The 25,243-nt window shown below is 46.6% G+C and overlaps 1 protein-coding gene across 1 annotated transcript in view; it reads left to right on the forward strand.

Moving 5' to 3' along the window:
• Positions 1-24,410, forward strand: part of dnah7 (dynein, axonemal, heavy chain 7) — a gene marked incomplete at its 5' end in the record, with an annotated part of 93,022 nt that extends 68,612 nt beyond the window's left edge. Inside the window, 16 exons of the mRNA XM_079732709.1 lie at positions 1,295-1,428; positions 2,580-2,915; positions 4,721-4,847; positions 5,359-5,553; positions 7,310-7,402; positions 8,319-8,495; positions 8,823-8,984; positions 9,426-9,626; positions 10,063-10,224; positions 11,368-11,553; positions 14,407-14,544; positions 16,520-16,750; positions 19,091-19,243; positions 20,347-20,524; positions 21,953-22,056; positions 24,021-24,410. Of these exons, the coding sequence (XP_079588835.1) occupies positions 1,295-1,428; positions 2,580-2,915; positions 4,721-4,847; positions 5,359-5,553; positions 7,310-7,402; positions 8,319-8,495; positions 8,823-8,984; positions 9,426-9,626; positions 10,063-10,224; positions 11,368-11,553; positions 14,407-14,544; positions 16,520-16,750; positions 19,091-19,243; positions 20,347-20,524; positions 21,953-22,056; positions 24,021-24,227 (2,784 nt within the window). The 3' untranslated portion in view covers positions 24,228-24,410. The remainder of the gene's footprint in view (positions 1-1,294; positions 1,429-2,579; positions 2,916-4,720; positions 4,848-5,358; positions 5,554-7,309; positions 7,403-8,318; positions 8,496-8,822; positions 8,985-9,425; positions 9,627-10,062; positions 10,225-11,367; positions 11,554-14,406; positions 14,545-16,519; positions 16,751-19,090; positions 19,244-20,346; positions 20,525-21,952; positions 22,057-24,020) is intronic.
• Between the last annotated feature and the right edge of the window lie 833 nt (positions 24,411-25,243).

Here is a 25,243-nt window from a genome sequence, read left to right on the forward strand (position 1 = left end):
GCTCTATATCTAAATAATATCATATTATACATAGATATCTCTATCATATAATATATATTATCACAGCCAAAAGCTGTCTGCACCTCCAGACGATATTATGAATCTTACGACTGCGTCGGGTTCTCCGATGTCTGTGGTTGTTCCACGTCCACATCAATCTGAAGCAGACTGAGCCAAGACATGGAGGAGAAAGGGATTGTTTCCCGCTGAAGCCCAGTTGCCCGCCGCTGCGAGGCCCCACCGCCGCGGGGCCCCAACGCCGCGGGGCCCCACCGCCGCGGGGCACCACCGCCCGCTGCCGAGGCAGTGGTACTTCGGCAGCGGACAGCGGGCAGCGGGGCTCCGGCGGGGAAGAATCGCGGTCAATCCCTTTCTCCTCCATGTCGCGGTTCATGTAGCCTACTTCAGGGAGACAAAGCCAAAGTTTCTTTCTCCCCAATTCTTTCTCAACCATGACTGAGATATCCCCCACTACGAGGCTTGTGGAAATACCAAACCAACGTGTTATGCGCCATAACACCAACAGCAGAATGGTTATCCAAATAACAAAGAAGTGTACAACACTTGCGTTATGTGCGGCTCGCACGTTCGTAGCTCATTGGGCGAAGCAGCGAAAGGGGAGGTAGCATGTGAGCTTTGTTTTTTCAAAGGCAGAGCAGGATAGCTAGCGCTCGTTTTACAACGCCATTTCTAGCTACTGGGGGACCATAGGCAGGCTAGGGGAACTCATATTAATGTTAGAAAACCTCATGAAGTGAATTTTTCATGCCATGGGACCTTTAAAGTTCAGACCCACACATACCTACACTCAGACCCAATCATACAGACATTCAGACACACACATGCAGGCACTCAGACACGTGCACATGTGCACACACACCCACACACACACAGACACGCACACAGACATGCACACACACACACACACACACACCCACACACACACACACACACACCCACATCAAGACACACATACAGACACATAAGTACACACCATACAATTGAGCAATATTACAGACAATACAGTAAAGTACAGTTATCACATTACTCGAAAAACAGATGCCCACACACTCAAGAACACAGAAACATACACCACACACATGCACAAACACACACTACTATCCCATAACTAGCAATATGTAGATAGATAATATGACAGTTTCATTTCATTTCAGTTTTCAAGTTATGGGATGTATTTACTTAAGAATGTACGTCAGCCTCTGCCTAAAATCTGCTTTTCTGTGGATGTATCTATGCATGTGCTTATACGCATGTGCCGGGTTTGCGTTTCCAGGTGACCTTGCTGAACTTCATGATCACCCCAGAGGGCATGCAGGACCAGCTGCTGGGCATCGCGGTGGCCCGCGAGAGGCCCGACCTGGAGGAAGAGAAGCAGGCGCTCATCCTGCAGGGGGCCGAGAACAAAAGGTGAGACTCATTACCTCCAACCCCTTCAGCACAGCCCATAGAGCTCTGAACAATACCGGTCCAAGCTCTGACAAAACTATAAATATAGCTCTTGATTCCTGAATGGCACAGTTTGTTCTCAAAGTGGTAGGTGGCTGCTTAAAATAATGTGTGTCATGTGTCCCTGGGAGTCTTGGTGAGTCTTGCCCTAGACACATTTAATGTGTCTGCCTCCAATTGAGTTTTAGTTGGAGGAAGACTTCAGAATTTTTAAAACGCTAATGCGTTTGACCAACAATAGAGCAATTGTTGACTTCTAATTACGAGGGGAAATGCCAGTGATATGTAATTATTAACTTGAATTATTCTCTCAGTTAATTAAACAACAGGAAGCATTCTCCTCACAGCATGTGAGGATTTGTAGATGTGAACATAACAACTCTATAATCACTCTTCTCGCATGCTCTTTCTTTTCTTTCTCTTCTCTCATCCCTCTGTCCTCCCTCTCCCCTTTATATCTCCTCTCTCTCCCTCTGGCACCATATCTCTCTCTCCCACAATCTCCTCTCCCACCATACCCCCTCCCACCCTTTATCTTCTCCTGTCCTCTCTTCTCCCTCCTCTCTCTCCTCTGCCTCTCTCTCCTACCACCATCTCATCTGCCACCCTCTCGCCTCTCTCACCCTCTCCTCTCCCACCCTCTCCCCTCCAACCCTTTCTACCTCTTTCCCACAATCTGCCCTGCCTCCCTCTCTGCTCTTTCCACCCTTACTCTCCCAAAATCTCCCCGGCCTCCCTCTCTCTCTTCCACCGTCTCCTCTGCCACCTTCTCTCCTCTCCCACCCTCTCTCTCCCACAATCTCCCCTGCATCCTTCTCTACTCCCACACCCTCTCTCTGCCACATTCTCCCCGGCCTCCCTCTCTCCTTTCCCACCCTCTCTCACCCACCCGCCATCTCCACTGCCTCCCTCTCTCCTCCTTCACCCTCTCTCTCCCACCATCTCCCCTTCCTCCCTCTCTCCTTTCCCACCCTCTCTCGCACAATATCCCCTGCCAACCTCTCTCTCTTCCACCATCTCCCCTGCCCTCCTTCTCTCCTCTCCTACCCTCTCTCCCACCCGCCATCTCCACTGCCTCCCTCTACTCTCCCACCCTCTCTCCCGACCACCAGGCAGCTGAAGGAAATCGAGGACAAGATCCTGGAGGTGCTCTCCTCCTCGGAGGGGAATATCCTGGAAGACGAGACAGCCGTCCAGGTCCTGTCCTCCTCCAAGGTGCTGGCCAACGAGATCTCGGAGAAGCAGGCAGTGGCTGAGGTGACGGAGGTGAAGATCGACGAGACGCGCATGGGCTACACTTCCATCGCCGTGCACTCGTCCATCCTGTTCTTCTCCATCGCCGAACTGGCCAACATTGAGCCCATGTACCAGTACTCCCTCAGCTGGTTCATCAACCTCTTCGTCAGCTCCGTCGACAACTCGGAAAAGAGTGACGTCCTAGAGAAAAGGTACACACTGTGGACAGATCTATGTCCACTGGATGAACATGACAGTCAGGGTCACGGTCTGTCACTGCGGCCTGCAGGACAGGGAACGTATGCATCCACAGTGTTTTAAGACCATTTAGATAAAACAAAAGCATTCAGGTAATTTCATGAATGCCAATTTAACCAAAGCGTTCAAAAAATGGCATTTATGACGTGACCTAAATTACCTTAATTTGCATTGCTAGGTGGCCTCTGTTCATCGTGAAATTCATAACTAATTAACGGTTGGAACTACAACAAACATAATTCTAAGACTACATACAGTCTTTCCAGTTCCCAGCGGTGTGATTCTTATTTTGAGTAAGACTGCCACGCCTCTGTGTCTACAAGTTGCTTCATTGTTTGCGCTTTTCCCCCTTGATTGCATGCAAGCATTGCATTTTTCAATTAGAAACCAGATAAATGAAAGGCCTTTCTCGCTCACAAAGCGACGAGAGAGGGAGGAGAGCCACAGCGGGGAGTAAACTGGAGGTTTGCCTGTGGTATAGGAAGCACATTCTCCCACATTGAGTTACCTGCTGCTGAAAATCATACTACCAACCCTCTTCCTGCTGTCAGTCTGCGTGTGAGTGTGTGTGTATTTGCGTGTGTGTGTGTGTACGGTATGTGTGAGCGTGTTAAAGTTCAGGTTGTAAGAGTGTGGGGGAAATGTATTCATTGGTATGTTAAGTATGAGTAGTACTATTGATTGTATTGATTGTTGGCCATCAAGGTCGATATATCTCTGGGACTCACTATTATTATCAATGTTTGAACTCAAGGGTAGGGCTGCTCGATTATGGAAAAAATCATAATCACGATTATTTTGGTCAATATTGAAATCACGATTTCAAACGATTATTTTTGAGTTTGAAAACATGATGTATTTATTCTGCATGTCTCTCCCAAAAACACAGTAACTGAGAACCTTGAAATTTCGCCTTAAAAAAATACACAAAATGGTCAAAAAGAAAATGCTCAAACCTAAAATAATGTACAGATATGTATCCAGCTGTTCTGCACTTTCTATAAAACATAAAAAAACAAAAAAAAAAGGATTATATTAGTTTTGTGATCGTTTGACGCAAAAATCGAAATCAAGATCGAAATTCGATTAATTGCCCAGACCTACTCACGGGTTTGTAAAGAATGAGTACTATGTGCTGAGGCAGGACAATAACCACTGAATGGTTGTGACTGAAGGATTTAATTTATCGTGTGTTTTTGTTTTAACAGTGAAAAGATGTGTTGGGGCTACCTCCTCCTGGATAACTGCTGTGCATTCTTCTTTTATTCTAACTTTGCACAACTTGGCAGCACTCACCTGCCAAAATAACCTGCCAAGCAGCGGATGAACAGACACCAAAATACTGAGCGTGCAAATTCAAATGTACCTGTATCTTGAGGAGGTGTCCACAACAGTATTTACAGAACAAAGTGAAAGATTCATCCATCCCGCGGCTCTGCGAACCACTGTTTGACAGCAGTGGGCGCCCATGTGTTTCTTTCAGAGTTTGGTGTTGATTATCATTCCTCATGTGTATTTATAACACACCCACATCCTCTTGCCATGCTGATCAGCTGTCACATGCTGTGGTTTCAATAAGGTGTTTTTATTCATAGTTTAATTGCTGTTTAACCACTGGCGTACCTGCCGACAAACATCACAACATCGCAACATCACAAAACTCATTTCCCCTTGTAATCGAGTCATGCCATTGATCTTGATCAGCTATGACGTTTGTTTGTGTGTGTGTGTGTGTGTGTGTGTGTGTGTGTGTGATCAGACTACAGATCTTGAGGGACCACTTCACCTACTCGCTGTACGTCAACGTGTGTCGGTCGCTGTTTGAGAAGGACAAGCTGCTCTTCTCCTTCTGCCTCAACGTCAACCTGCTCATGCACGACAAGATGGTGGATACGCAAACACGAATACACGTACACACAAACTCACACTCAAGCGCACACACACACACACACACACACACATACGCATACAAACAGGCAAACCCACAAACAGACATACACATTTGTAAGCACACACACAAAGAGACACCCACAGGCACAAACATACACACAAACACACACACTCGCAAGCACATAAACATACACACATACAGACATAAGCACACACACACGCACACACACAAAACAGAGGCACACACACATGCACATACACACAGGCACACACAATAAAGTCATTAATATCCATGAAAAACACAACTTTTCTACGTTTACCTTTATTGCACAGCATATATATTGGATTCATTAAATTTCTTTAAATGACTTCCTTACTAAAGGTGCATTTGCTAAGTAAATGCATTGGTTTGATCAAAGAATATTGTTTGTGGTCAGCACAAATTAACTTATACCTGTACGACTCACCCTGATTTTCCTTTGTGTGTGTGTGTGTCTGGGCGTCAAGGTAGATGAGGGTGAGTGGCGCTTCCTGCTGACGGGGGGCGTGGGGCTGGAGAACTCCCACTCTAACCCCTGCACCTGGCTGCCCAAGAAGGCCTGGGACGAGATGTGCCGACTGCAGGACATGGAGCGCTTCCAGGGCCTTCGCCGCGACATGGCACGCCTCCGGGACCAGTGGAAGGAGGTCTACGACAGCCCTGTAGGTGGCGGTGCGGACCGGACACTTGATCTAAAGGGCTGTGCGGCTGGTTAGCGCTGGCAATGAACGGGGAGTTGTACTTTTGCTTTCTGGGTCAATTGGCTTGGTTTACCAACTCCAATGTAGACCACCATGCCCATTCTTTGGTGGTCTACTTTGGGGTGATTAGGGCACTGCGGGAACTTAGAGGTGTGCTTTCACTTTCGGTTTGGAGTTAACTTGAAGGCTCTCTTTGGGATGTGTCTGTGTTGTTCAGCGGCTGAACACACAGGAAGTCTGTAAGTGGATAGAAGGTGCAACGGTGTGTATTTATTTTTGTCAAATGCACTCTGGGGTTTACCATTAGAGAGGTAAACATGTTCCAAGCTTACGCACACACACACACACACACACACACACACACACACACACACACACACACACACACACACACACGTGCAAAGTCACTAATTTACAAACAAAAGTATCAGACATCAATTTTCTTTATCTAATTAAATCATACTTGTTTCAGTTGTGGAAATAACATCTATTTAATCTCAATGCAAGAGCAGCTGTTTAATCAAGAAGTAAGCATATTTTGTCACACACACACACACACACACATACAAAAACACAAACACAAACATACACACAAACACCAACCCGCACGTCAGCACACATACACACACACACACACACACACACACACACACACACACACGCGCACGCACACACTTCATTTGTAAATCATAATCAACGGAATGAGACATAACGCTTTTATCTAATTAAAACTGGTTTGTTCCAGTCGTGAAATTCCCATCTATTAAATTTTGATGCCAGAACAGCTGTTCAGTCAAGCAACCACACTCATAACACACACATATACACATAGACACACAAACACACACGCTTTATATGTGTACCCATCTCAAAGCACCTGCCGATACACACAAAACACCCAGGAGTGGCCCTCCAAACTTTGCGATCCTATCGCTCCACTACTACATACTTGTTCCAGACATTAACCAAACATATTGCTCTGCCCCTGAACCCAGTGGAGCTTCTCCTGCTCCTCACTTACCCCTTTCTCTCTCTGTAACTCTCTTCTACATCTCTGTGCCTCATCTCCTTTCCTACATTCTCTCCATCTCCCACCCTCTTCTATTTCCACCTCCCCTCCCCTTCCTCCTCCTCTCCTCCTAACACCACATCCCTCTTCCTCCGCGCCCGGCGCGTCTCTTACAGATTGCCTCTCTTCCCCTCTTAATTACATTGCTTAATCTTGCTACAGGTCAATAAAAAGCGTCCCTTGCCGTCACCGCCAAAAAACAAACGGCGTGGCGCGGCGCCTCCATTACATCACAGGGTTACCTGATTACGCATCCCCCCCCCCCCAACGGCACCCTACCTGATGAATGGAACCGGCGTGAATTCCCTCATTACAAACGGCATTAAGAGACACCATTTAGTCAACCCATTCCGCTTTTCATCCAAGCCCCGCTCAGCAGTGATTCAGCAGCGCCTTACCGATTGGCTGCTTCAGCGCTTGGTATCGAGACGTTTTCTTTCCTTGAAATAACATTTGGGGAGAGTTTGGATGCGGCACCGCTGATGAACGACATATTAAGCCATCATCATCATTTTCAATCCTTCCTGTTGGAATTATTCCCGCCTGGTGGTTCACAGTGATTTGATTATGTAAATCCCATGTTTGATCGCTTGTGTGTGCGTGTGTGTGTGTGTGTGTGTGTGTGTGTGTGTGTGTGTGTGTGTATAGACACCCCATCATGCACCCTTTCCTGGGGAATGGCAGGAGCGTCTGGGCCCGTTCCAGAAGATGCTTGTGATTCGTTGCCTCCGGCCGGACAAGGTCAGCTATCCACGCTCGTAACACACGCACAAAATTGTTCAATATCTTAAATATAATGCATGCATTACCTTTTTGATATGTGTATCTATATATTTTCCATAGAACTACTATTCTTATTTTGCTATTTTATGGGGGTGCGGCTTCGGTTGTTGGGGTTAAGGTCGGTTGGGGAGGGGGGCTTCTGCACACACCAGCAGATGTAACACACGGCAAACACAAAGTCTAAACTGAATCAAGCATGTGCTCATCTCTGAGAAGTTCTCAACCACTGATTCTTTATACAGTTGGATTTAGTTTCCAATTTTATTTTATATTTATTACCAAGGTCCCGACCTCGATGACCTCATAGCCGGCCACGGGCATGGTTCTGACCCATGGAAACTTTGTGATACTTTAGTTTGAGCTAGTACCACCGTTGTGTTTGAGAGTTATAATGAGCTATGTTGTACATGAAATTGCCACACACAGTGGTGTTCTAGAAGCTCTCTCTCAGACACGCACACATGACACAAATAGTGCCCACCCACAACCGTGGCATTATGTTATAAGTGTATGAGAAACTGAACCCTCTTTCGGACGTGCTCATCAACATCCAGCGCTGCCAAGACAGAGAGTCACACTCCCACACATACACTCTGGTGTTATACAATTAGTACGAGAAGCTTAACCTCTCTCGGAGGTTCGCTGTCTTCTACTTCAACCGCTGCCCAGACAGAGCTCCAAGACACATTACCACATTTAAAATAAAACTAAAAACGATGTTTGGTTCACTTTGCCGCTTTCAGAAGGATCAGTGAGCATGGGTCGCTTGCTCATTGATTTACCTGTGGACATGGGGGGAGGGGGGGGGGAGGGGGGGGATGGAGAGAAAAAGACCTAGTCACCTCACCCCCCTGTCACCCTCCCTGTGCCCCAGATCGTCCCCATAGTGCAGGAGTTTGTGGCGAACAGCCTGGGACGTCCCTTCATTGAGGCCCCGCCCTTCAACCTTGGTGCGGCCTTCGTGGACAGCCACTGCTGCGCCCCGCTCATCTTCATCCTGTCCCCGGGATCGGACCCCATGGCCGCCCTGCTCAAGTTCGGAGACGAGAAGGTACTCTGCGCACATTTGGTTGGACACTGGGAAGAGTCTGAGCCATGCGGCGCTGCATAAAGAAAAACGAATCAATCAACATTAGAAACTTACTTCAACCTGGGGACATGAAGAGCCTCGCTTTTAACCATGTGTGTGTGTACTTCATGGCCGTGTGTGTGTGTGTACTGTTTTTTTGTGCCTCGTTTTCTCTTGTACGTGCATCTTTGGGCATGATAAAGATACTGCCTAGGCTCTCTGTGGCTGTTATTATCTAAACATCCTGTACTATCAACTAGCATGTCTAACTGGTGTGCGTGTGTGTTTGTGTGTGTGTGTCTCCCTCAGGGCTTCAGCGGAAGCAAGCTAACCTCCCTGTCTCTAGGCCAGGGCCAAGGCCCCATCGCCATGAGCATGATAGAGAAGGGTGTCAAGGAGGGGACGTGGGTGGTGCTTCAGAACTGTCACCTAGCAACCTCCTGGATGGCAACGATGGAGAGAGTGTGTGAGGTCAGAGGTCAAGCAATTGTTGTCGTTGCCATTGTTGTCGTGTGTAATTACACCAATACAGAGGTAAATGTAGCATTTATAGAGGTACTTGTATTGCCATGGGCAGATTAATATAACAGAAAGCAAAAGCCACTAGTGGCAATTTGATACTTGAGTTTCAGGGCTTCCTCAACAGTGCTAACAAGCACATAGAATTTAGTTTAATACAATTAAAAAATGTGGTATTGGATCTCGTTCGGATGTGCATATCACTGGCAGTTTTGTATTCGACACACTAAGTGTATCACAGCGTGAGGCTGTATTGTTTATGAGCAGTTTGATAATTTTTAATAGGATAACAAATAATCCAGTATCCTGTCCACCCTGTATGTACCCATACCTACATCCCTATTGGATGAACTCAATCAGTGAATGTGCCTATGTACATGTGGATCGGAGCAGGAGCTGAGCCCGGACACCACCCATCCAGACTTCCGGCTGTGGCTCACCAGCTACCCATCGCCAACCTTCCCCGTGGCGGTGCTGCAGAACGGGGTGAAGATGACCAACGAGGCCCCGAAGGGCCTGAAGGCCAACATCGCCCGCTCCTTCCTCATGGACCCCATCTCCGACCCCCTGTTCTTCAACAGCTGCAGCAAACCGGTGTGTCTGTGTGTGTCTGTGTGTGTGTAATTGTGTATGTGTCTGTTTGTGTGTGTGTATGGTAATGTATATGTGCCTGTGTGTGTGCATGGTAATGTATACGTGTCTCTGTGCACTCCATGCATCTGTGTGTCTGGCTACCGCGACGATAAGTGTTTGTGTTGTGGGTGTGTGTGTGTTTATATGAGGCGTGTTTACAAGGCGTTTTTGAGCTGTGGGTGTGCTGCTGTTTGTTCTGACAGCCGTACCTCCCTGAACACAGCTGTCGTCCGCCCGCCCTGCCCATGCCGTGGAGACTGTGTCTGTTTTGTTCACTCTGTTTGTTTCTTTTATAACCGCGTTGGTTTGTGCTGTCTGGGCGTGTGTGTGTGTGTGTGTGTGTGTGGGTGTGTGCTCTGTGTTCATATGCGTGTATGCGTGTGTGCCGTCTCCCCAGGGGGTGTTTAAGAAGCTGCTGTACAGCTTGTGCTTCTTCCACGCCCTGGCCCAGGAGAGGAGGAAGTTCGGCCCCATGGGCTGGAACATCCCCTACGAGTTCAACGAGACTGACCTGCGTATCTCCGTCCAGCAACTGCACATGTTCCTGGAGCAGTACGAGGTAGCCTCACCCTGTTAACACTGGGAATGTACTCATCAGTAACAGGGGCATGACCCGTCGGAGGTAATACTATGAAGTACTCAGTGGTACACGCCTCATTCACAGTAATACTGTGAAGTACTCTGTGGTACATGCCTAATCTGGTGTAATACTAAGAAGCACTCAATGTTGCACACCTCATCCTTGGTAATACTGTGAGGTACTCAGTGTCACATGCCTAATCTGGTGTAATACTATGAGGTACTCAGTGGTACACAATTCATCTTTGCTAATACTATGAAGTACTCAGTGGTACACAACTCATCTTTGGTAATACTATGAAGTACTCAGTGGTGCACTCATCTTTGGTAATACTATGAAGTACTCAGTGGTGCTCAACTCATCTTTGGTAATACTATGAAGTACTCAGTGTTCCACGCTGTGGTAATACTATGCAATATCCAAAGTAATCAGTGGCAGGTACACACTTCGTTGAAGTACTCGTTGAAGAGAAAACGTGATGATTTTATTCTTTTCACTTTATATCAATAAATGTGCTACATATCTATCTATCTAGATGTCCATCTATATCTCTATATGTAACTGTCTGTATCTGCCTGTCTCTGTCTGAATGTCTGTCTGTCAATCAACTGTCAAGCATGTATCATGTATACTGTGAGCATATGGGAAGCAAATGTCTGTCTTCTAGACACTAGTCTAGTCTAGATCAAAATCAACGCTTGCCTCGCGCCCCACATATCACTGCATATCATACATATTTAATCCTGTAACATTCAGTCTGATTTCCACAAGTGGATTCCTCTTCTCTCTCAAGGGTCTCTTTTTTTCATCAGTCCCACTCAAAGACCCTCTTGACACTTCCCAGAATGCACCAGCGTGCATGCCGGTGCTCCACCGCCAGAGCCAAACACAGGGGGCGGGAAGTATAGCATAGCAGTAGAATCTGTTTAAATGCCTTGACATTTCCCTCTAAGCCCAATCCGGTCTTCCTGAATTAATTACTATCTATCCATCTGTCTGTCCACCTGTCCACCTGTCTACCTGTCTGTGTGACTGTGTGTCAGCCCACTCGTAAAATGCTACACTTTCTGTTAGAAGCTAGGGATTGTAGATTCAAAGCTTGTCTGCGGTTGCGCTTGGCAGGATGTGCCGTTCGACGCCATCCGCTACATGACGGGCGAGTGTAACTACGGAGGCCGCGTGACAGACGACTGGGACCGCCGCACGCTGCGCACCATCCTCTCCATCTTCTACACCCCCGAGTTAACAGAGGACCCCAACTACGCCTTCGACCCCAGCGGGCTCTACTACGCCCCAGCCGAGGGGGACGTAAGGACATACGTTCTGGGAGTATGAAGGGACGGGTTTCAAATGTCAGAGATTCAGACTTCTGTATTGCCCTTGAGGCGAGGCACAGGAATTTGACATTGTGAAGGTACAGACAATTCACATGACAAAACAACATGCGGCAACAACAAAGGTTTTGGCACCCATTTGCCACGTTGAGATTGAAATATCGAGACCTGAAATAATTACATACATAAAATATAACAGACAGGACAATTATAGAGATATGGCTACATCAATCAAAACATTAAAAAAGACCCATCCAGCTTAGAGCCATCCAGTCATGTGATCTAGTGCTACGTGCGTTTTATTTTAATTGGGTTTAGGCGTTTAGATACTTGGAAATTTGAATATTAAATCCTTATAAATTAGGCATAAAAAGAAGGACATGCATATGTCATCTACATGCAAGTGACGACTGTCAAACTTTGGCATATAGCTTGCGGTGGTGAGTGCAGAATAGGGGTGTAACGATACAAGTATTTGTACCAAATCGTCACGGTACAGGCAATTCTGGGTGGTTACAGAGGTGGACCGCGGTGCGTAAATGTGGTGTACAAGGCGTGAATATGCGTACATAGCGTTAATATGGTGAACGTAAAGGCTTGTTTTGTTATGCAGAATTTAAAACTTGAATTTGGAGTTGCCCCCGGACCATTTAGCCAAAGTATACTAGTCCAACTCCATAATCCGACTCCGTAACTACGTAGACCCCTCGAGCTTTCGCAGTTCTCCGTCGGGATGTCGGATACGCAATGCAATTTGCCACCCGATCGATCTTATATGTTGACTACAAACGATGCAAGTAGTGTTGTAAATAAACTTCCAAAGCTTTTCAAATCTTATTTTTTATTGGTCCTTAATGTGCAAAGTAAACAATGTACCAAGTAAATGAGGTGCAAAGTTAAACCGGAGAAGTGATTCCAGAAATAATTTTGTTAGAGCCCTTGTCGTCTCAGTTGCGTCGACGGATAGTTAAAAAATATTTTTTTATTTTGTATTTTTTTTATTGTTTTTTTCATTGCTGCTGATCTACGGTCATTCTCCGTTGTTGACAAACAAGCAGTTTTTTTTAAATTTCCCCTTAACTATGAAGTGTACCGTCCTGTACCGTACCGTGACTTCAAAACCGAGGTACGCACCGAACCGGGACTTTTGTGTACGGTGTGTACCAAGAGTAGAGGCTAGGGCATGATCAGAAAGAATGTCTCGGTAGTCCAGTGCAGGCAAAATTGTAGATTGTGTTGCTATTGTCCTGTCCACAAAAGAGAAGCAAGTCTTGTTTCTGTAAAGGAAACCAATTTGAGTTTTTAGTTCATGAGATGTTTCATTTTGGTTTGAGAAGACAAACCCATGTGATGCCCACATTTGAGTTGTGAGTTCATGAGCAAGATGTTCAATATATAAGACAAACGATGAAATGAGGACAGGAATGTAAAATATGTGGGGCAAGTTTGTCAATTTAGATTGAGGAGATCCGCGTGAATGGTGTCAGTCAGTTTTAGTTTTTTCCATGGCCTGATTGGCTCTTTGAATTGATTAAAAGCTGGATTCTATTAGGGTCTGCTATATTTCCAGCCTCACTATTATCCAAGTCCTGCTTACGGCCCTATTTATCGACCTAGTTACTCAATGGTCAGTCGCTGGAGGCCCAGAGCCAAGCTCTAATGACCTCCACTTAAGACAAAGGATCACACAGTGGAGGCTTTAAATGCCCATTTGAGAATCCACTGAAGCTGTTCCATGTCCTTTAATATAGAAGAAACATGCTCTCGACTCTTGAAAAGTTAGGCATTCTTTCCTGAAATTACTTAACATCAAAAAATAAAAGAGCATTTTTTGGTTTATTTTAACCCTGCGGCTATGACAATGACAAGCCTGCGTACCTGTGTAATGATGCACCGTGCACACTGCGTACTCTCTGTGTAGTATTGGAAGAACGGAGCGATAAAGGCCGGGCAGACAGTGGCTCCTAGCATAAAGCATCAAAGATCCATTCTCCTAGTGTTACAATAACCTTACATCCAAGAGCTACTGCTATGACCTCAGGTGATATCCTGAACCATCAGAAAACTCTCAGAATGCATCGCTGCCTTTAAGGGAACACAGTTTGATGTGTTTTTAAATGTCTTATCAAATGGGTGCTACGCCAAAAGTCATTAGGAAAAAAAAAGATAAATTGCCTAACAAGTCGCAGTGGGAAACCGCATTGAAGACGTTTGCTAGATTTGTAAACACAAGTACAATCTTCGACACACTCCATTTCATATATCATTTCTGCTCCCCCACCCCCTAGTACGCCCAATGTTTTATTCATAGCCCACATTTACATAGTCATCACTATAAATGTCAGCAACCTAATAACAATATGACTTGTTTTTCAATGAGCGTTATTATCGTAGATGGTTTATAGTGTTGTGTTAGACCGGCACTCTCCTGCTCCTCCTCTCCCCCTTCTCTAGTATAACACTTACATAGAGTAGTCAAGGTCTCTCCTCCTCCTCCTCCTCCTCTTCTCCTCCTCCTCCTCTCCTCCTCTATTATAACAGCTACATAGAGTGCACAAGGTCTCTCCTCCTCCTCTAGTACAACAGCTTCATAGAGTACACCAGGTTAAACCTCCTCCTCCTCCTCCTCCTCCTCCTCTAGTACAACAGCTACATAGAGTACACCAGGTTAAACCTCCTCCTCCTCCTCCTCTTCCTCCTCCTCCTCCTCCTCTAGTACAACAGCTACATAGAGTACACCAGGTTTCACCTCCTCTTCCTCCTCTAGTACAACAGCTACATAGAGTACACCAGGTTAAACCTCCTCCTCCTCCTCCTCCTCCTCTAGTACAACAGCTACATAGAATACACCAAGGCTCTACCTCTCAACCCCTCCCCGGAGATCTTTGGGATGAACGCCAACGCTGACATCACCAAGGACCAGTCCGAGACTCAGCTTCTGTTCGACAGCATCCTGCTAACACAGGTGTGGCACATACACACAAACAGACAACGTCACAGACACACACACACACACACACACACACACCCACGTGTGTGCGCAATCGCACACACGCACACCCAGACACATGTGCACACACACACACAAACAAATACACACTACCAAACACAACTCACACTACCCAAAAGACAACCACATACACTACCAAAATAGGTCAGACACACAAAAACACATAAACAAACCAGCAAACAAAAAAACAAATGTGCTATGTGTTATGTTTGCATTCGCAATTATCTAAAGAAACTGAAGTCAGAAATCTATGTGAAATCCCCCTATGATCGGTTATGAAGGCCCTGAAATACCAAGCAGTACCTCTCTTAGTAGCACTGAGGGTACTCTGCTGGGTGCCAGCACCACATGGGAGGGAGATGGCAACAGCGGTCCAATGCTACAAATATAGTGTATGTGTGAACACTGAGATAAGGAGGTGTGGTGGAGGACCAGCTATCTCTGAGGGGATGCAGTGCTGCATCTGGGCAGCTGGATGCCCAGACCAGACACAGTCTCTGTTCCAGGAGTCCTGGGAACTCTCCCAAAGTCAAGTCCAGTTTATTTACACCTCAAAGGGCTTCACAGGCCCAGATCAGTACACTCGCTAACCCTGAGGTGCATTCAATAAGCTGCTCGACCTCATGGATTCCCTGTGGAACACTCTCTGAACATTGTAGTACTGAAACACAAAATGAATATGAAACTTTTGTGCTGACTCATTTTTATGTCCACTCAGACACAAGTGCGCACACACGCAAGCGCGCACACTCACACACACACGCAATCGCGCACACACACATGCGCATGCACGCATACACACACAAACTCTCCCCTTTCTCCGGTAGCCTCGTCGGTTTTAGTCAGTTTTTTGTGATGGCTAACAGGTTGTTCCATGAGAACAATAAGTAGTAAGAAACCATTGAAGTGTAGTTGTTGAGAGATTCAGGCAATGGTTTGGTAGCCTTCACCACAGCTTATTGTTGATTTGTACGCAAAGCGTCCACCATAATTAATCATCGCTTTAGTCTTTTGTGGACCTTTTTCGCAGCTAATACAGTAGCGTCCGTGTCAGTGGCCGACCAACACAAAGATGCCCCGATGGAAATGGAGCAATTTGTCATTTCCCTTCTGTAAGACAAACAGCATTATCCAGTCATTAAGCATCACCAATGCCTTGTCATACAGCCCCCAGTAGCGCTAAGTGCTGCTGGTTGGTAGGAGTAAACAAGTTTCATTATTCGAAAAAAAATATTTTCAGCGAAACTAATGGTTTCATGAATCTTCACACTTCACACTTTCAAAGCATTCCTCGTTTCTTCTCTTGTGCTCTGGTAATGTTAACGTGGCCATGCTTGTCATCATTAAGTGACAAGTAGACTCCACAAGCAAGAAGTAAAACAGAAAAGAGAGGAAAAATCGCAGTGGGAGCCGATGCCTCCGCTGTAGCTTGGGTAATTTCAAGTGAAGTGAGCAAGCGTGAGATCAGAGCGACGGCGCGATGCAACTAAGACCGAACCATCCGGCGTGAGATTAATCCCCCTGAGATTAAGTCACAGATACGCTCCAATCCTGAAGGGCTGCTCTGCTTTTCTTGAACAGTAAAGAAATAAAACACTTCAGAAAAGGGTACAAATGAAACTCGAGTTTTCTGGGGATGCAAAGAAACAACGTAATCCTGAACGACAGAAAAAAAAGAGAACTATTCAAAAACAAAGAAAAAACACAAACAACAAAGCGACATGAACCTTCGCCTTCCGTCTTCTCCTTCTTTCCTGCGCGCTGTGCTGTCATTCCTCATCCCTCTAACTCACAATTCTGTCTCCCTATCACACGTATTATCTCTCTGTCATGCCTCATATTTCACTCTCTCTCACACCTTCTACCTCTCTGTGTTGTCGCTCTTTCTCATGCCTCCCCCCCCCCCCCGTATCGCGTCCCGCTCCGCCAGTCCCGGTCTTCGGGCGGAGATGCCAGCTCCTCAGACGACATGGTGTTTGAGGTGGCGGCAGACGTCCTGGGCAAGCTGCCCGCCGACTTCGACCTGGAGGCGGCCATGAGGCGCTACCCCACCGACTACAACCAGAGCATGAACACCGTGCTGGTGCAGGAGATGGGCCGCTTCAACAACCTGCTGCGCACCGTCCGCGACTCCTGCGCCAACATCCAGAAGGCCATCAAGGTACGAGGCCAGCGGGGGCTTGATGGGGAGGAGATGGTCGCCTGGCAACCGGGCTTCTAAATGACATAGAATAGGTCCACCGGTGGACCTATTCTATGTCATTTAAAAAGCCAAAGAACCCACTGTTTCAGCTTGGATATGAACACTATGAGGTTTTAAGAAATGCGTTTGGGTTGAGTTTTAGGAGAGAGGACTGGGTGTTGTCCCCATGGTAACGACCCACGCCAACTTTGTGATACTTTTTGAGTACCATCGTTTTTTTATTATAGTGAGCGATTTACACCGTAGCGACACTAAAGGTGTCCGGGAAGCCTAACCCTTACCCGGACACGGGCATTAAATAAACAGCTTCCCAGAAAGAGCACCACACGTCCACACAAACCGCATCACCGGTGGACCTTGGTCGTGACGTCGGAGCGCCTCAGAAAAGGCACTCAGAAGAGAACACCAACTGCGTTCACAGCTTTTTCCTTAAATCTGGGTCCTATTTTAGTAACAGTGAAAAAATGGCCAAACAGCCTGACTGCTCCCCTATCCAGGCTGTTCATTCAGTGAACTCCTGATTCTGATAGAAGGATAATCATTGATTTAAAAGTATCCCTGCACCAGCAGTCAAGGGGTTAAAAAAGAGGCACGCAAATCTTGGGTTCCAATTTCAGCTCTAGCGCATGTATCCTTTAGAAAGAACACAACAAAACATTATGACTTCTAGTTTAACTAAGCTTCACCGTACGACAAAAATAAAAATTGTTGAAAGGCTAACCGTCAAAGTGATGCCCTTGGTGTTGAAAGCCAATGCATGTGTGCTATTTTCAGCCTGGAGAAAGTATTGTCATCTTACAATGTCTAATACATTTGCAGTAAAACACAGAGAAAGAGAATCAGCGCTTTGCTCCAGAAGGGGGGCTTGTATCTCGCGTTGCAAAGCGTGGGCTCACCTTACAATCACAATACCTTCATTGCCCATACCACGTGAATTTGTTTCGGTTTATGTGCAGACAAGATCGGACAGCGACAAACGACTTCACAAGAACCATCGAAAAACAACACAACACGTCCGACTACAGATAATAACGAAAACCCAGAAAAGAGAGTGTATGTAAGGTGCCGCTTTTTCCTGCAAGGACTGTTATTTTCTCTCTCCAGAGTGTCATAAAAAGGTGTCCTCATCGCTCCATGTCCAAGTGGCCCTTCTGATGGAGGTCGGCGACCCCCCCCCCCCCCCCCCCCCCCCACACACACACATACACACAACCGCCACTGGCTGTAGGGCCCTCAGGGGCCCCCTTCATCTGCAAGTCACAGAGAGCAGCCAGAATAGGCAAAGGAGCGCGGGTCTCTCTGGTCCACAGCTGTAATTAGTCCACTCATGGTTCTGTACAATAAGTACTGATGCGGCCAATTTGGTCTGTTCAAGAGACGCGCCTGCACTGTTAGTTTTGGGTCATTGGCTTAATACTACCCCCGCTGGAACTACTCTGGGAAAGGATAACTCTGCAGATGTATTGGGAAATTTCCCTCCCACTAAATACGAGCTCATACTCACAAGTGCGTGGGCAGAGCCGTCTAGTGGCTGGGGTATTCAACTCCCAAATTGAAGATGATGGGTGAATAGTAAACATCTTCTAATTAACTCTCTTTAATGTTTCAGTCAGGAGTCATCCATACATTTATAAATACATACTCCTTTATTGGGGAGACCATTGTAGACCATTGTCTCCTGTGTTAGCATCCACACCCAACAAGTATGTAGAGCAGACTGCATGTTTACATCAACACTCTTCCTGTCCCCCCTATAAGGACGTGAAGGAGAACAAGTTCAAGCATCTATCAGTATCTCTCTCTCTTGCTCTCTCTGAAGTGCTAAGAGCTGCCATTTCGCAGCCGTCAGTAAGCTAGCTGGGCGACCGACTCGCGTGATGCTCTCTCAGTCCGGTCACACGCACAGATCATCAACGGACCCAAGAAGGGCAAAAGAAACACAATTTCAATCGCCGTGACAGTTCCGCCCATATGTGAGGAAAGACCCGCTTTTATAGTGTTGGTTGAACACTACACACGACAACGGTGTGTTGGTTTTTATTTTACTCACTCTATAGTTAGTGAGTATGACCGCGTGTATAGGGCAATACAATTATTGAAAAATTGCAATCCCACTATTCCACTCACGCGTACAGACAAGTTCATCAAAGATTTAAACTTGCTACTTGTGTGTGTGTGTTTGTGTGTGGGCGTGGATGTGTGCATTGATGCATGTTTCTTTCTTTCTGCATGTGTGTGTCTGCAAATGTGTTTGTGTGTGTGTGTGTGTGGGTCCGAACGTGCGCGTGTGTGCGTCAGGGTCTGGTGGTGATGTCGTCAGACCTGGAGGAGGTGGTGAGCAGTATTCTGAAGGGTCGTATCCCCGCCATGTGGATGAAGAAGTCCTACCCCAGCCTCAAGCCCCTGGGAGGCTACGTCAGCGACTTCCTGGAGCGCCTCAAGTTCCTGCAGGTAACCAGCCCTCCACCACCTACCCCCATCCACCACACCTGACTGGTTGGCACCCTAGTTTACACCATGTCAACATCCCACCGTCAGAGACCTGAGTACTTGGTCGAGTGCACAGTATAGTGTCACCTGGGGGTAAAGGGCAGATTACGAGAAGACTGTGGTGATAACAAATAAATGAAAATTAACTAGCAACTGTATTTTAGGAATAAAATAACATGAAGCCAAAGTTAAATAAACAAAAAAACTAAATTGATTGAAAAAACCTGCACCATTGAAACAAATTGCATTGTGTTTGCAAAAGTTGCAAATAGAATTGTTTATTCGATTTCGCATGCTGGGGGCACTCTTAACCTGTTGAACTCACAGGGAAACACTCTAACTCGCTAACTAACAGGTCACACACAACCTTCGACACCGAGTTGGTGCCCGCTCTGGCATTCATTAAAGGGACCAAACTTAACATCTTCAGTCTCGGGGGCAAATAAGTGGATTCCCTTTCTCTTCACCTTGGCTGGTTTACTGCAGCAAACGGATTGTGTAGTTTCTGCTCAAGTGGAGTAATTCAGGAGTCAGAGTTGGGGGCCCAACCAGTTAATGAGGACAGCACACTTAGCAGAAGCTGAGAAGTTCAGCCAGGCCTATCCGGGGGCCACAGCCTGCTGCTTTTTAACTTGAGCCAACAAATGGAAGACAGCGTTCAATACGACAATTTAGATACAGCCCAAGGGTTTGTTAGAACGTTATATGCTAAAACAATTATTAAAAAGTCACGTTTGCCACAACAACTTCCCTTCTCTCATACAGTTTATCCTCTTTCACTACAAAAATGTGGCTTATTATGACATTTTCTAGCACTTACCTTTTAACAAGTTAAGGGAGGTGAGGGGAGTGGATCTTAATTGTGTGTTTGTGCATGTGTGTGCATGTATGCACTGTTGTGTTTGTGTGCATGTTTTTGTGCGTGTGCATGTGTATGCGGTTTTGTGTTTGTGTGGGTGTGTGTGTGTGCACGGTTGTGTCTGTGTGCGTGTCCGTATGCTTCTGTGTGTGTGTGTGTGTGTGCACGGTTGTGTCTGTGTCTGTGTGCGTGTGTGCGTGTGCAGGACTGGTACGACGAGGGCACGCCCGCTGTCTTCTGGATGTCGGGGTTCTTCTTCACCCAGGCCTTCCTGACCGGCGGCCAGCAGAACTACGCCAGGAAGCACACCATCCCCATCGACCTGCTGGGCTTTGACTTCCAGGTGCTGGACGACAGGGAGTACACAAGGCCCCCGGAAGACGGTAGGCACATACACGCAAACTCAGCCACGTCTGCCAGAACGCCTCAGCAGGGGGTTTGTGTACACTGGGGGGCATCGAGCTCTCGGCTTTCAGCGGAGGAGCTGTTACCAACCTGAACCAGCTGAACCAGATTACGATAAGGAGGCAGTTTAGGGTGTGTCCACCAAGCGGCATCAAGCGCTGGGTTCCCTCTGATGGAACCGGGTTAAATGTGAACCAGTGTGACGGAGGTGCGGAACAGCCTCCCTTGTGCGGGTTTTTTTTCTTTCTGAGGCGCTCCGATGACAGTGTGCTCTCGATGAGTGACAGCAGGCGGAGGACAGGGGGGTGTGGAGGATAGGACACGGCGGAAGGGTTTAGCATCGCAGTCCTAGGGTTTCAAAAACACGTCCTTCAACCAGGGGGTGTCCATGGTGAGTGCTGTGCCTTCAGCTGACGTTTGTGTCGCTGGAGTCTGTGCCTTTTTTTCGCACAGCCTCGTCGGCTCGCAGGGCGGCAGGGCAGAAAGTGAGAAGCACTTCTCTCTGAGGGCTAGAACAGAGGGAAACTCGGTGCAGATGGAAGGCACCACTCAGACACATCAGTGGGAGAGCACAGGTAAACAAACACAGCAGGGGGTGGTGGGGTATGGTGGGGAGGGGGGTATGTGGCATAGGGGAGGAGAGCTAAGATGCAGAGACCAACCAACATCAATGAGGGAAGGCAAAAAGGAGCTGTTTCTTACCGGGAAGTGACAACCTAACAATTAAGAAGGACTAGTGTTGAGCGCCACACTGCAGTCACACAGGATGATGGGCTGACGGAGTGATGGGAGGAGGAAAGAAAGGAAGGAGAGGCAGAACGACACCTCCTGCACCGCGGGCGACCCCCCGCTGAATGCCTGGCTCCTGCCAAGGGTGTGTCAATCAGAGCATCACAATAAAAGCCCCTGCCGGTTCGCTGCGGGATCCTCCTCATCACAGAGACAGCAACCGCCTGGCCAGGATTACCTCATCTGCTTGACGGCGTGTATTTAGATGTGTTCAAAGTAATGCCGTCCTCCCTGACTTGCGCCCGCATCCTCAGTAGCAGCGTACCAGTTTAGTTTGTTTATTTATTCTGTCGGCTGCATCTATCACACCGCAGGTCTTCTTTGGTTTATGAACACAGACTGGCAGCTTGGACGGGGGGTCTGAGTGAGCTATGGAGGGATATGCGCTCCTCTATTAAAGACTGCTTGTGGATTTAACAGGAGCCAGTCCAGGCTGTATGCCTGCTTTTAGAGCAGCTTGATGCTGAGTTTTAATACTTAATGATCTGCAGAAGAGACGGGTGTTTCACACATTGTTCAAATATTATCTGTAGTACAGTTGGTGGTTTGGATGGAAACTAGAAAAGGCGAAACACAAAGGTTTTATTCGGTAACTGTGTGTGTGTGTTTTTTTTTAGGTGTGTATATCCGAGGGCTCTTCCTAGACGGGGCTCGTTGGGAAAGAAAGACCAAACTCCTCGCCGAGTCTTTCCCTAAAGTACTACATGACGTGATGCCTGTGGTATGACACACACACACACACACACAAACACATGTACACACACACAGGGGTAGCAGCGTGACTTGATTTATTGCTCATCTGACGGACAAGCAGACTATTCTTTATATATTCCATTCCATATAATATTCCTTTTGTGTTTGGTGTTGTTTACCTAAACGCCCTCCATTTCTGGGAACAGCAGGTGTGGCTCAGGCAGGGAGTGAAGCACAGCGGGTTCCTACATCATGTGTAGTCTCAATTTGACCATTGACACATCTCTGGCTGGAACCAAGCGCTGCTCTGTGGTTTCTCAGAGCGACCGTCAAAGCAGAGAGCGCGTTACATAAGCTGGTTTGTCGGCGGTCTCCTCCCAGTGTGTTGTTGAGTTCTGGGTATGAAGTGGAGATGAAGGGGGGGGTGCGGTGGGGGATAACGTCTTCACCGCCGCTGTAGCGAGCCCCCTTTCCCCTGTTGTACGGCATAACAACAGCACAGCTCACCGAGGGAGGGAACAAACGCGGAGCGAGGGAGAGTGTGTCGGGGGAACTCCCCCGTCTCCTGGTTCTCCTGAGCCGACACAAAGCAGCACCTTCAGCACTTCTTACCCGACCCCTCCTCCCCCATGTCACCTTCTCATCCTCCCCTCTTGCTGTCTGAGGGGCTCTCTTAATTAACACAACTGGATGATGATGATGATGATGATGATGATGATGATGATGATGATGATGATGATGATGATGATGATGATGATGATGATGATGCTGCTGTTGCTGCTGCTGTGTATGAAAAGGCGGTCGAAGCAGCAGATTAAAATAGATCGCCGGCGGCCGATTTGGCAGAGAACTCTGACAAACTAGGCCCCTCTGCTTTGTGAGTTTTATGTTGTGTTATTCTGTGGTGCTCCTCTCTGCCCGCAAGGCTGTATCACAATGTGTTCAGAGTGTGGTTGTTGTGGTGCTGCTCTCTGGTTATTCCAACAACACATTCACATTGTGTTTGTTGTGTTACTGCTCTCTGCTCACTCACAAACCCCGTTCACATTGTGTTTGTTGTGTTACTGCTCTCTGCTCAATCACAAACCCCGTTCACATTGTGTTTGTTGTGTTACTGCTCTCTGCTCACTCACATTGTCTTTGTTGTGTTACTGCTGGGTTATGAGGAGGCAGGCAGGGCTTATGAATAATACGCAGGACGTCTTGTTTTAAATATTCACATTTCAGGCCAACATATTAGAATTTTCTTTTTGACAAGAACATAACGCAATTTAACATATGTTTTATTTATTGTGTTTTCTTCGGCAGTAAGAAAACAACCGAGGCGGCAGTGGATAGCTTTGAAATGCAAATCTTTATCGACATACCCTTTCTAGAACTCTTTCTCTGGCTGCTACTCAATAAAAGACTAAATGTTTTTAGTGGCCCAATTCATGCCTTTTCTATAACCCATGCCCCTGAACAACCATCCTCAGTAATGCCTTTATATCAGCTTTAAGGTTTCTGGTATATATCAAGTATACCCAACCCCTTGAACCGCTAGTACTGAGAGAAGCCCTAACCCGGTTGTTCTCAACCTCTTTGGGCCCAGGACCTGTTTTTCAAGTCTGAAAATCCACACACAAACTTTTAACCCCATCTACATCCTCTTGTATGTCCTAGTGAATTTATAATACAACCTGTCAGATGCTAGTTTGCCTGCGGCTATGATTAAGTTACCTGTTTGCATAGAAGGAATCTTTCAAGAAGTTTAAATATTTCGCTTTTGTTTTTGCAAAGATGCTGACATTGGAAGTAGAGGCTCTGGCATACGACGATAATGGCTCCCTGACATCAGTTCCTCTAGGGTGGGATGTCTGACAATGCCCTATCAAACATTGACAGTGTACAGTTCTAGTAGTTCTGGTATAGTTGACCGGTTGCAGAGCTTTGATCAGGCGATGCTATGGTTGGCGACCCCACCCTCACGCCCGTGTTTCTCCCCCGTGTCAGATGTGGCTGAAACCCGTCAAGCGGCAGGACATTCCCGAGAGGATGTGCTACCTGGCACCGGTCTACAAGACAGGCGAGCGGCGCGGCACGCTGTCTACCACGGGCCACTCCACCAACTACGTCATCGCCATGACCCTGAACTCGGACGTGCCCTCCGAGCACTGGGTGCGCCGCGGCGTGGCGCTGCTCTGCCAGCTAAGTGTCTAGTCTCTAACACGCTCACACATCACTGGGAGCGCTGGAATTAAACAGGAAAGCCTTCGTCCTCCTGTGTCGTATGTGGCCATGCCAAACACTAATAGGGAATGTCTCGTTTATCGTTTTATACCTGGATGTCTGATTAGGACTCTGATAAAAGCATTGTTTATTAGAAGGCCTTTATTTTTTTTAATTACCTGAGTATATATATTTTATTATCCTCTGAAATGTCAAGGCCACATTTATAATTCAATTAATATTTGAAGAACCAAAACTATTTATTGGAGATGGTGATCTATTAACCTCTGTTCAAATATGTTCTGTTGGGTTTCTTCCATAATATTAAATGTTCAATTGAAGAAAATATTTTTTAAACACGGGTTATTGCTAGGTTGACCATCATTGATTCAACAGCGAAGGATGTTTTTCATGTTTATTGGACTCATGAGGATAATGTACAAGACAGATAATTGGCAATGACATCACATTGCAATGCAACCATACCCAAGCTCCTTAACAATATATACACAAACCAAAACAATTGGCCTTCTTTGTTTTCCAGACAACGGTGTTGTCTGGGTTCTGAGAAACAAGCACTTCTTGGGGGGGCTTAGCGGCTCCAAAAGTCATATTCTTCAACAGATAAACTGCAAAAACAGTGCCAGACTTACATGTCATAGGCCACATAAAAAAAAATATGTTCCAACAATTAAAACATTTGACTAACGTTTCATCAAACATAAATAATGAGCTTTAGTTAAAGAGCCCTTATTTTTTTGGATGGAGCAATTTGGTGTTGGACAAGGGTACAAATTATGTTATCATCCATATTGTCTCGACACGATCAAATTATTAGATCAACCTCTTTTTCCTTTGACATGACTTTAATTACTTAAAATAAAAATAATTGACAGGCACGTACCCTTAAGGCGGAATGGATCAACTTTCTCTGCCAGACACTTACTTAGAAGGCCGTATGAGAACGTTGGAGACACCACCAGCCCGGAAAAACTTTGGGCATTGGT

Source organism: Pollachius pollachius (genome assembly GCF_949987615.1).
Source record: "Pollachius pollachius genome assembly, chromosome: 3".
In the NCBI taxonomy this organism is placed as follows: Eukaryota; Metazoa; Chordata; class Actinopteri; order Gadiformes; family Gadidae; genus Pollachius; species Pollachius pollachius.